The sequence below is a fragment of the Astyanax mexicanus genome, chromosome 11, assembly GCF_023375975.1.
Source record: "Astyanax mexicanus isolate ESR-SI-001 chromosome 11, AstMex3_surface, whole genome shotgun sequence".
Lineage (NCBI taxonomy): Eukaryota > Metazoa > Chordata > Actinopteri > Characiformes > Acestrorhamphidae > Astyanax > Astyanax mexicanus.
In genome coordinates, this window is record NC_064418.1 from 364723 (window position 1) to 377592 (window position 12870).

The 12870-nt window shown below is 35.8% G+C and overlaps 2 protein-coding genes across 2 annotated transcripts; one reads left to right on the top strand and one right to left on the bottom strand.

The window, feature by feature from the left end:
- Positions 1-2405: 2405 nt before the first annotated feature.
- pdcl3 (phosducin-like 3) lies at positions 2406-6058 on the top strand. Its single transcript, XM_007235498.4, has 6 exons — positions 2406-2678; positions 3580-3697; positions 3782-3872; positions 3966-4109; positions 5006-5214; positions 5850-6058. Exons 1-6 carry the CDS (start codon positions 2673-2675, stop codon positions 5993-5995), a joined length of 714 nt encoding a protein of 237 aa, XP_007235560.3. The 5' UTR covers positions 2406-2672; the 3' UTR covers positions 5996-6058.
- A 1875-nt stretch (positions 6059-7933) lies between these two features.
- On the bottom strand, positions 7934-12234 carry nms (neuromedin S). Its single transcript, XM_022667270.2, has 8 exons — positions 12145-12234; positions 11285-11331; positions 9590-9643; positions 9474-9500; positions 9321-9374; positions 9151-9225; positions 8965-9004; positions 7934-8073 (listed from the first exon to the last, which is right to left on the bottom strand). The coding sequence occupies exons 1-8, from the start codon at positions 12218-12220 to the stop codon at positions 8033-8035; spliced, it is 414 nt and encodes a 137-aa protein (XP_022522991.2). The 5' UTR covers positions 12221-12234; the 3' UTR covers positions 7934-8032.
- Between the last annotated feature and the right edge of the window lie 636 nt (positions 12235-12870).

A 12870-nucleotide genomic window follows, 5' to 3' on the forward strand; every position in this document is an offset into this window, starting at 1 on the left:
GGCCGAATACTGTATGCTGTTTAAAAAGTTCATTACTGGAGTTTAAAAGCTTTAAAATGTATGTTTGCATTGCAGTGTAACTCCTCTATTAGAAAAGCTGTACTTCTAGAGAGGAGAATAGTCACTTAATTACCTTTATACTAACTTCCATTAAAACTCAAGGAAATCTTTAATCTGAATGGGTTCAAATAACAGAGCTGAGTGGATGTTGTGCAAGTTAAATGTGTAATTTTAATGCTCTATAGGATGAGTGAGTGCAAAGAACGCAGCAGCACGTCTGGTCTTCAACCAGCCAAAACGGGCACATGTCACCCCACTGCTCATTGAGCTCCACTGGCTACCAGTTGATGCTCGCATCAAATTCAAAACTCTTACAATCGCCTACAAGGTGACGTCAGAACAGGCTCCTTCCTACCTGCACTCGCTCCTGAAGGCTTACGCTACCTCCCGGCCGCTGCGCTCCTCCAATGAACATCGCCTCGCTTTACCAAACAAACATTCACACAAAGCAATCCAGACTGTTCTCATACAGAGTTCCCCAATGGTGGAACAAACTACCTTCTACTACCAGATCAGGAGAATCTCTCGCTATCTTTAATAAACTCCTGAAGACAGAGCTCTTCAAAGAGCTCTTACTCTCCTAACACCTCTAACTAACTACCTTCTACTACCAGATCAGGAGAATCTCTCGCTATCTTTAATAAACTCCTGAAGACAGAGCTCTTCAAAGAGCTCTTACTCTCCTAACACCTCTAACACACTAACTACTTCTAACCTCATTTCCTTCTTCCCCTCCTTCACTCCTCTATCCTATTATTCCCCTTTGTCCTCCTCTTATCCCTATCCAAAGATGTTTTTCCTTTAAACTTATTTTACATTGTACTTGACTATTGTAAGTCGCTTTGGACAAAAGCGTCTGCCAAATGTAATGTAATGTAAAAGTGAATAGGTTCTTTTTTTATAATGCAAAATGTCCTAAATTCCTCAAAACATAACATTGTAAAATGTTTCAGTACTGCAAAACATGATTTTGAAAGCTTTTTTAACTTCAGTTGAAATCCTTTTAAGCTCAGCGCTGTACATGTAACCCTACCAGCATTAGTTTACCACCAGTTAGCAGAAGATATTAGCAGTTCTAACAGAAAAATAAATATACATGTAAATGATTCTTCTTTCTAAGATACTTTATAATTAATAATATAGGAGTTAAATTTGAATTTTATCCGTTTAGCTCCTTTTACCCTTATTATATTTGCCTAAATCACGGGCTCCCTCTAGCGGTCTGCAGAGATTCTCTGCTATAGCGGGAGAGATCCACGGGAATGCAGGTGGGTTCTGGTGGAGCTGCGCCTCCGTGCTGTTTTTATTCCCACACACATTCCGGCAGGCCCCGCCTTTACATGCTGTGATTGGTCGGTAAGTTGTTCTTGAGTGCAGCCTATGAGCCCGCTCATTGGCTCGCGGTGGAGTCGATCACTTCACCAAGGCAACCATAGAACGTTAGGAAGCGGACAAGTTTTGCGGTGTTTTGCAAAATTTTATCTCCCTTTTATCTCTCCTTTTATCTCCCGCCTTATCATAAAACAACCGCAAACCGCTAGAGGGAGCCATCGAGTACTAATCCGTAATAAAACTCCAATTAAAATAGTGTTAAACTACTAATAAAAATCCTTTAATTTTAGAGAGTATAATTAAACATTTTGCTAAAAAAGCGAAGGAAACCTACCTGTATATTTCTTTTTCTTTTTCTTTTTTTACAGCAAACGATTGGGGCATTCGACCGAATTAGTGCAATTTGCTTGTTGTAACTCTTCCAAAATAACCTTTTTTTTTTACTTTTGTCAACTATAATTACACATGCCCATAACTATTCAAAAATGTACTGGTCAAGCTCGGGCAGATTTGTTTATTTTTTTACAAGGTTTCTAAACCAAAGAAGTTTACAAAACTCATGTGACATTTTAAAAAAAGCATGTTTAAAAGCAATTCTACTATTTCCTTTTATTTTCTCTCAAAAAAGTCTTCAGGTAGGGTAATGTGTTTCGGTAACAGGACTGATTGAAACCAAGGGACACAACTAAAATGTGTATTTTAACTCAAATCTATCTATCTATCCATCCACCCATCCATTTATCCATCCATGTATACACTCCTTTAACTATTAAACGCTATTAGCTGGCATATTATTGTGTCAGTGTCCCACCCTGAGTGACAGCAGGGGCTGGAGACATGTCCCACCTCCCTTCACCACTAACCCTTACAGAACACATGTCCCACCTGCTACTGTCCCCAAATGTCTCTCCAGGATACCCCCCCTCTCTTCACCACTAACCCTCCCCAAACACATGGTACATTCCCTTACCTTATTTGGTCATACTGAACCGGTGCCACCCGCAATACAGTCCCTCTGAGTCACACCTCAGAGTTCAGCGTTTTTAAATCCTGTCAGCGGACTGACCGCGCGCATTATTCCTCTAAATAATTTTTATATTTATATTTATATATTTATATAAAACACAAGCTGACCGGGGAACAGTTTGAACTGCTGTAAAACCGGCAGGATTTTTTTCGGGTTTGTTTCCAGCCGGTCAGGGATCAGTGCGGCTCACTGTGCTCCGCGCTGTGAGACAGAGCTCCGGATCTGAGAGGAACTCCACCTTAAAACTTACAAAATGCAGGTTTGTCCTTAAACTAATCGCTTTTCTCATCAATGTGTTTGATTGTGTTTAAATGTAGCTGTTAAATAAGCGATTTGATTCCGTTTGTCGCCGATCCGGCGCTGAAAAACAGCCATTTATTCCCGGAGTTCACGGGTTATTTTAGACCAGACACGGAATTGTCAGTTCCACCTTAAAACTCTTACTTACTGACCGCTATCGCTGAAGCGCAGGGAATACGAGAGCCTCACTATTTAAGGTGGAATGAAGAATTCGATTGCGAAGCTAACTTTAGCTTCGTTTATTTTTGGAAGTTTTTATTTTTAGTTAAAAATGAACTATATCGCTTAAAGGGTTGGGAGTTAAAAGACTTCACAATCCTTTTTAATTGTTAATTCATTTATTTAAAAAAAATATTTTATGTAGCTAGATTGTTTTTTTGTTTAAAAAATGAGGTCTGTATTTTTTGGATATTATGTAAACCTAGAGCTGGACGATATATCAATATTTTATTGTATCATGATACATTTTCTTACCGTATCGATAATATGTTCTAATAAGCATGTCGAAAATATCGGATAAAAAATATTGGATGCTGTGCAGATTGAGTAAAATTCACTGTATGAAAACATATATCATTTCCGTCCAATGAAAAACAAGTATTAACGACTGTATTGTTATATTAATGTTTGGCTATATTATCTAGCTCTATGTTAAAAGTATATTGTGATATATATATATATTTAAATTCTTACTATTATTTTTGTAACTAGTACAACCACGACAAGAATCTTGGCATTCAATTATTTTTTGACTTGATTTTTTTCCCAAAAAATTAATAATAAGAATTAAAGTTTGCACTAAACTTAAGTGGATGGTTTTAAGGTAATGTCACTCTGTGTGTGACTGGCTTTAATTTTAGGACCCAAATGAAGACACTGAGTGGAATGATATTCTCCGGAGAAAAGGAATCCTTCCCCCTAAAGAGAAGCCGAAGGAGGATGAGGAAGAGGAGCAGATTATTCAGCAGCAGTCTATTGGTAAGAGTCTTCAGTGATGAATCTGAAAAGATTGAATGTTTTTCTTATTAAAACTGTATCTGACAGTTCTGTGGTTCTGTGCAGTAAAGACCTATGAGAGCATGACTCTGGACGAGCTGGAGGAGAATGAGGACGAGTTCAGTGAGGAAGACGAGGCTGCTATTGAAATGTACAGGTGAGTTTAGTCAGGAGTAAATAAAGCGTTAGTGAATCATGTTGGTGTTTCTGTTTGAGTGTGTCTTCTTATGCTTTGTTTTGTGTTTTTTAGGCAGAAAAGACTTGCAGAGTGGAAAGCTAACCAGATAAAGAACGTGTTCGGGGAAGTGAACGAGATTTCTGGACAGGATTACATTCAGGAGGTGAATAAAGCTGGCAGTGGGATTTGGGTGGTGCTGCACCTCTATAAACCAGGGTAAGTTTGGGTTTAACCCAATACACCAGTTGGTTTAAAACACAGTGTCCTGCATAGTCTTGCCTAGAGGACAAAGATATTCGTTATAATATCAAATCTTTACCAAATATTTGTGAAATCAACCCAAGAACAAAAGCAGGTTTGTTTTAACACAGTAAAAACACAGACTACAGTCCAATATACTCACCTCTGAACGGCGAAAGTGCTAGCACTGCTGTTAGCAGTTAATGCTAATACTGCTCTAGCCTTAGTGCTGGAGAAACTTCACTAAAACTCACCTGTATAACTCTGTACTTCAGTGGAGTGTCTTTACTGCTCCTTAATACCTGACTGATAGAATTCATACATAAGGAGCACCGGATTATAATATGTAGTGGTGATTTTTGGGAAATTAAAGGATTTTAATTGCTTCTTATAGTCTGAAAAATTCTATAATAATATTTCTTATGGAAACTGTTTAAACACTTCTGTATTTCTATGTTGTACAAGTAAATTAAATATGAGATTAACATGTGAGTTCCATGATGCCCACAGAAATGTACAAATATACATACGTATACATATTTAGCTACTTTCTAAAAAAACAAAAACAACACAATAGTTTTTATTTGTAAAAAAATATACTAGTCTATGGTTATGGTTGTTTCCAGAATAATTATATTTTAAATAAAATTAGCACAAAGCAATATAGGTATGATCTGATTCATCCTGTATAATTATATACCACATTATAGTCCCACATTTTAAAACATTGCAGTGCAGAGGGCACTTAAACTGATATATAACTTATTGATCTGTCTGTATCTTGTCTTCACTTTTATTCCTCTGTGAATCATATGAATTAATAATAGTATAATTTATATATATATATATATATATATATATTTCCTCCTCAGCATCCCCCTCTGCACACTCATAAACCAGCATTTATCAGAGCTGGCGCGAAAATTCCCACAGACAAAGTTCCTGAAGTCCATCTCCACCACCTGCATCCCCAACTACCCCGACAGGAACCTTCCCACAATCTTCGTTTATCACGAGGGAGAGATGAAGGCTCAGTTTATCGGTCCTCTCGTTTTTGGAGGCATGAACCTTAAATGCGATGGTAAGTTTAATTTTAACATCTTTTTATTTCTGTAGAACGTGAAAGTAGTGGTGGAGATACAGCTCTGAAAAAATGAAGAGATCACTTCAGTTTCTGAATCAGTTTCTCTGATTTTGCTATTTATAGGTTTATGTTTGAGTAAAATGAACATTGTTGTTTTATTCTATAAACTACAGACAACATTTCTCCCAAATTACAAATAAAAATATTCTCATTTAGAGCATTTATTTACAGAAAATGAGAAATGACTGAAATAACTAAAAAGATGCAGAACTTTCAGACCTCAAATAATGAGAGGAAACTGTGATGGCTTGTGATCAACCTTCTTCCTCTTGATTATATTCCAGAGGTTTTCAATTTGGTAAAATCAAAGAAACTCATAATTTTTAAGTGAACTCTTATTTTTTTGGAAGCTTTAAATGTATGTGTTAACCTTAATCACAGTTTAAATCTCGCTCCCAATATTTTGTGAAAAAATCGCAATTAGATATTTTGTACAAATCCTGCAGCCCTAAAATATGTTTTTATAAAATATTTAAAGTTACAATATAAACACACTAAAGCTGCGTGTTCTTATTAATCTGCCAGTCTGCTGTGTATAAATGAGGTTGATTTTATTGTGTTGTGTTTATCAGAGCTGGAGTGGCGGCTGTCTGAGTCTGGAGCTGTGAAGACTGACCTCGAGGAGAACCCTAAGAAACAGATCCAGGATCAGCTGCTGACGTCCATACGCTGTTCGATGCCAAACCGTAAAGACAGTGATGAATCTGATGAGGACTGAACCTCCTGAGGGAGAAATCAGCAGGACCGGAGACCTGCAGAGAGTCACACCTGACAATAAAACGCTTTTTTTTTTAATGGTGCCAGGATTTTTTTTGGTCCAACAACGTCAACATGTTTCTCTAGAAAACACAGCTGCTGTCAGATTTAGAAAATGTATAAAGTGTTTTTAAAGGACGAACAGTGAAGCCCAAAATGATTCATACCCATCACAGCTTTTGATTTAAATGTAATTTTTGATTAATGTAATTTTTGATTAATGTAATTTTTGTTTGACCCATTTTCAGGTTTCTATCAGCTGAAAGTGCTGCAAGTCACAAAGACGTTAGTATATATTATGCTGCATATGACGATGATAAAACTGTTTCTTATTTTTTTTATTATAAATTAGATTAAATACTCAATAACAGCAATACATAATACATAATAAAGAACAGACCAACTGATGCAGTAGTTTTGTAGTCTATTATTAGTCAGATGTGTTTAGTATTAGTTAAGTGGTGATAAATCATGGTAAAAAACAGAGTGATTATTAAGGATTTATTTTTGCACATTATTGCTGCTTACCAGATGAGAAAAAAGCTTATTATTAATGCCAGTGGCCTAAGTTTAATGCATAATCAAGAACAGGGAGTTACTCATTCTCTTCCACAAAAAAATGCGTACCTAGCCTTTGCAAAATTTATTATTATTTTGCCTAAAAAGCATTTGGTAACTGATCTGGTCAGATTTAACAAAAATTATGTTGTTTGGATACAGAAAATGGCTTTTATTCACCTCACAAACATCATAACTAGTTAATCATGTTTGTGGGACTGTAATATGTTAAATTAAAGTAAACAGCATCGTTAGTAAATCATCACCATCGACATCCTGTAGCACAACATCTTAACGTCTTTTGTCACTTGATTTTCATTTCCAGAATGAAGAAACAAACAAAAATTCACTTTATATAAAAACTTACCATGATATAAAATGGAGAAGTGTGATCTCTAGTGGTTAAACTGAAGAACTAAACTCTGAAGCGAAGCCTGAGAGAACCTGGATCAACAGGAAGTGCCACATCATAATAAATAGCAGATTTTATTTATGGCATGTATAATTTATTTACATGTTTACGTCTCTTACCTGAACGGTTTTTATATAAATCTTTTCATAGTCTGTCACAATAAAATTGCTTTTGATTTATGATTGTTTTTTGTTGAATTGCCTTTTGTGTAAATATACAGCTCTGGGAAAGAATAAGAGACACTTAAAAATGATGAGTTTCTTTGATTTTACCAAATTGAAAACCTCTGGAATATAATCAAGAGGAAGATGGATGATCACAAACCATCAAACCACCAAACTGAACTGCTTGAATTTTTGCACCAGGAGTAAAGCAGCATAAAGTTATCCAAAAGCAGTGTGTAAGACTGGTGGAGGAGAACATGATGCCAAGATGCATGAAAAAAAACTGTGATTAAAAACCAGGATTATTCCACCAAATATTGATTATTTCTGAACTCTTAAAACTTTATGAATATGAACTTGTTTTCTTTGCATTATTTGAGGTCTGAAAGTTCTGCATCTTTTTTGTTATTTCAGTCATTTCTCATTTTCTGTAAATAAATGCTCTAAATGAGAATATTTTTATTTGTAATTTGGGAGAAATGTTGTCTGTAGTTTATAGAATAAAACAACAATGTTCATTTTACTCAAACATAAACCTATAAATAGCAAAATCAGATAAACTGATTCAGAAACTGAAGAGGTATTTTTTACAATTGAGATCTGCTTTGATCGTCTATCCACACTTACTGGGCAAAGAACTGATGAAAACACACTAAGTGTTTTATCTTTGAGTGTTTGTCTGAGATTTAAGGTTACAATCATGATGTATATACACATGCAGTGTCTGTGAGAAGAAAGCAAATCTAATATCAGACACACGACTCTCTTACATGATATTATATTTATTTACAGAATTGAGTGAGAAATTCAGTCCAAAACATTTAAAACATCAGATCATTCCGGTCAGTCTGTCCGACTCCAGGTGTTACAGCTGCCCTGAGCATCCAATTAAAGAGCAGAGCACATCTGCAGAAAGGTGGAGAAAAATAATGAAAAACTTGTGTTTTTTAATCTGCATGTAACATATCCACGTCAGTATAAAAACACACAGTAAATAATTTATTTATAAAAATGTTTTTATTACTTTATCTACACTCTTAAGAAAAAATGTTCCAAACTGTTCCTGGTTTGGATGTATAGTTATAGACTAGAATCCTTATGGTTTTTATAAACAGCCAAATATAAAAGGGTTATTTTATTATACTGCAGGTACATTTTTATTTCTCTATTTATTTTCTCTTAATTTACTTCCAATTTATCTGGCCAATTATTCCAACCATTCAGCTGCTACTTAGCTGTATCTCCCCCTATCACTAGTGATGCCCTTTATCACCAGGAGGGTTAAGAAGACTAGCACATGTGAAGTCAGACTCCACCTCTTTTTTAACTTTTTTAACTCTTTTTGCCGAGTAGCATCACAGCGCTAACGCTCGGAGGAAAGTGCAGTGACTCGGTTCTGATACGTCAGCTCACAGACGCAGCCTTGTGCTGATCCACATCACCCTAGGAGTGATGAGGGGAAAGAGAGAGCGCCATCTACTGTACTGTACCCACCCAGAGAGAGCAAGAACAACAACTGTGCTCTCTCAGGGCTCCGGCAGCTGGTGGCAAGCTGCATGACTGGGATTCGAACCAGCAATCTCCCAGTCATAGTGACAGTTCTTCTCAGAGTTTCAAAGGCCCACTTTATTTTTGTGTAAATGGTCATAGTAAGTCATTTGAAAATAAAACTTACTGTTATAGTTTCTGTATTTAAACTAATTTACTAGTTTGAATGAGATAAAAACACACTAAAATAAGCTTTGACTGTGTGAGTGCCTGTGTTTTCCTCTGTGTGTTGGGGTTGATGGTACTTACCCCGAACTAGTCTATTGGAACGGCCACATGACTTCAGCTTCTCTAAGAGAAAGACAGTGTCACTTTTATGGGTCAATAATAAATAAAATAATTATTTTAGAGACTGTCTGAAACAGATTATCACTTTAAGGTCAGATTTCTTCAGAGTAAAAGTAAATAAACTGCATTAAACAGCACAGGTCTTACTGAGGACACATGCTGTTTCCTCCTGCGCTGGACGAACTTCGGGGACAGGCGCATCAGTGGGTGGACAGAGTGAGACTGCACAACAAATGCGTTATGCAAATTAGTTGGAGTTATAAAAACACTATATTAAATGAAAAGTCATGATATTGTTAACTGTGGGAAGCCTTTACCTCTCTTTCGACTGAGCCGACTGAGTTCTGTGCCTTGGAGTAATGAAACAAAAACTGAACAGAAACGTCTGTTAGTGTAAGTCCATTTTTAAATCAAGATATTGTAAAAGTAGCATGATACAAAAAAGCATATACAAAAAATATGAAACTTACCCGTTTGAAAACATTCTGGATCTGCTCCTGAGGAACATGAATGCAGAGATATACAGTATTAGATCATAAATAAGATTATAATATAAGATTATTAATGAAACAGTGAGACTTCTCACCTTGTTCTGGTCTTGCCACACAAGTCCACACAAAGTGCTCTGTACAGCAGAACCCTGCAGCACAGAGAGAACGTTTTAGTGACGTTCAGCTTTTCCTGCTGTCAGTTCTCTCCTATAGTTCTTTAAGTGAGTACTGATACTCCTGTACTGAGGGTACAGGATTGAGCTGAATCTGTAATGAAAGTGTTGTGTTGAAGCTGTAAGGGGACAGAGTTAAGTTGAATCAGTGTTAAAAGGTGCAGATTTAGACTAAAACTGCAATAGTAGAGAATTTGGATTATGCTGTGGAGGTACAGTGTTGAGCTGAAGTTGTTCAGGATATTTAAACAGATCTGTACATGTGAGATGTATAATAAAATTGACTTATTATATAAGTGACCTAAAAGAAACTAAACAAACTCCTCTTTATAAATAGAATAACTGAAGCAATAAAGAAATGGATCTCACTTTATACACTAATATAATCTCATCACAGGTATAACAGGTCTCTCTAAAGGTCAGCTTGGGTTGAAGGGAACAGGTGTAATAGTTAAGGCCTCATGGTGCTTTTCCACAGCATGGCACCTACACTCCTCACCTCACCTCAACTCAACCTTATCAATTAGGTAAAACTGGTACCTATCAGCTGGAACTGAGTAGTTTTCTAGTACCTCATGGTTCCAAATGAGCCAATTAGGGACTAAAATGTGTAGATCTTGCAGAGTGCTGACTGGCTAGACCGAATCATCTTACTATGCAACACAAAAAACGTCATAAAATGTAGGTAACATGCAGCGCAAAAATGCCCAGAGCCATCTGTAAAAGCAAAACCCTTTTACTTATACAGCATTTAGTTAACACTTTTATCTAAAGTGACTTTAAAGGTCATTTCTGTTACAAAATTGAACCAATGTTTGTTTGAGAGACAAACATTAATCCAGTTTTAATTATTAAGTTTGCTAACTCGAGAAAATCCTACATATAATTTGCTTTAAATTAATTTGTCACAAATTTTACGTTTATTGCCGCTAATAAACTGGACTAAACCTTAATGATATTGATTATACTGTAAATAAAATTCCACATTACATTTTTTTAATGAAAAAAGGGGTAATTATGTGCTGCATTTGTGGTATAGTTCTACTCTAATACGTTTTTTTATTATTTTTATTTGAGTCATTATCATTTAGTTTGGGTTTAATTTCCAACAGAATAAAAAAGAGAAACTATGGGTCACTTTCTGGACAAGGATTTAGATGAGTTGTAGACTATATTTTCCTTTCAATGGAAAATAACCATTTAAAATGCTGGTTAGTCCAAAACTAGAATTAATCCCTGTCTAATAAACTTTTTCATAAAAGTTTAAACACACTTTAAATGGACCAAGCTCCGATACATCAGCTAACAGATGTCTGTCCTGACCAACATCACACTGACAGTGATGAGGGGAGAGAGCGCCATCTACCCACTCACAGAGAGCATGGCCGATGGTGCTCTCTCTGACTCCGGCTGCTGATGGAGAGCAGTATGATCCGGGAATCAAACCAGCGATCCCTGAATCAAGTGCTGAACCACTTGGAGCCCATAAAATTACATGAAAGTTTGCACTTCTTTAGCACTAATCAGTTAATGCTTTATAACTAGGTGCATTTGTTTTATCCACAATTGTACCATTTTATTCACCAAAGCCAGAAATAATGATAAATTACCACTTACCTGCATATAATCTCCATCATCTTCACAGTCTGTCAATGGATAACTTTCTGAGAACAGACAGAAACACTGTTATTTACAGCAAACAACTTTTTACTCGTTATCAGAAGGAAACCTGAGATAAAATGTTCTTTCAAATGCAAAGATTAACAAAAGCATTCTATAAAAAGATGTTTTAATGTTCTAAATGTAATCTAGCATTTAATTAGGCAGCGATTAGGCAAGCAAATTTAGTAAAATTGTGTTCAATTGAAAAAAATGTTAAAAACCTGAGGTAAATGCTGTTCACTTAAAATGAATAGCTTAATATAAAGATAAGATTCATTTAATTAAGTTCACTTGATTGTAAAAAAGTGAATTAAATGTTAATTTTTAATGTTACAAAAACATGTCAACCTGAAAACACTTAAACAGATGACTTAAATATGAAACTTTAGGTAAGAAAACAATCAGACGTTTAAAATAACATCCATTAAACATTTTACCTACCTGCAGTGTACATTTTAATTTAGCTATTTTGATAAAAAATATTAAGCAATTTAACCATGTTACAGAATTCCCTGTCCACCCTGTTATCAACCTTCATATTGTTCCTACTATAATATTCATTTCACTTAATATTGTAAAAATATGGAATATTTTCTCATATTGTCTCCATCCTTTTTTGTGGTAAAGCTTAAGTAATTCACTCTGTCCTGAAAAAATATTAAATTACATGTAAAAACTAGACAAATTTTTTTACTTTCAGTCAGACTTTTAAAAAACGTTCATTACAATGTTTTAAAAGTAAATAAAAGCATGTAAAAAGTTACATTTCAGTCAGAAGGTTAAAATCATCTCTAATAAAAGCGTGTTTTACGTACCGGCGGTGTCGCCAGCCCCGCAGAAGCCGCAGAGCAGCAGGTAGAGGATGTTCACCTGAGCCACGCTGAAGCTCATCTCTCCTCAGAGCGGCGCGCGCCCGGAACCCACGCACTCACCCTCATAAAAATGCACGGGCTCGCGCCTCAGCTGACCAATCAGCTACCTTTGAGACTGTGTTGACCAATTATCTGCGGCCGAGCCCACAGCCGCCACGCCCCCATCCCTCACAAACTGCGCTCTACCGCGTCCGCTTCAAACCTGCGAATAAAAATATTAACACGTGTTCATTTTACGAGCTCACGAGTTACATACCTAATTACAAAATTACACAATTATATTAATATAAAAGAATTAAACTGTGGAACAATCAAACCTCAACTACAACAATAACTCAACTGCAGAGAGTTATCCTGAGATATTAAATTAAAAAGCTGAACTGCTTTTTAACCCTTTCAGACCTGCATATACTGCAATGGACAATAGTCACATCCTGCAATTTCTTTTTATTTTAGTGATTTCTTGCACAAATAACACAAATTTAGATCTGTTATCCTTCAGAATATACCATAAACCAGCCAATGAAACAGTCGCTTAGTACGGAGCCCCTAAGGTGACAAAATGTAAAATAAATAAATAATAATAATAATAATGCGTGGCCACACCTTATTAAGGCGACACAACATTTTAAATGTTTTTTTTCCATTGAAAGTAAAATATAGTCTGCA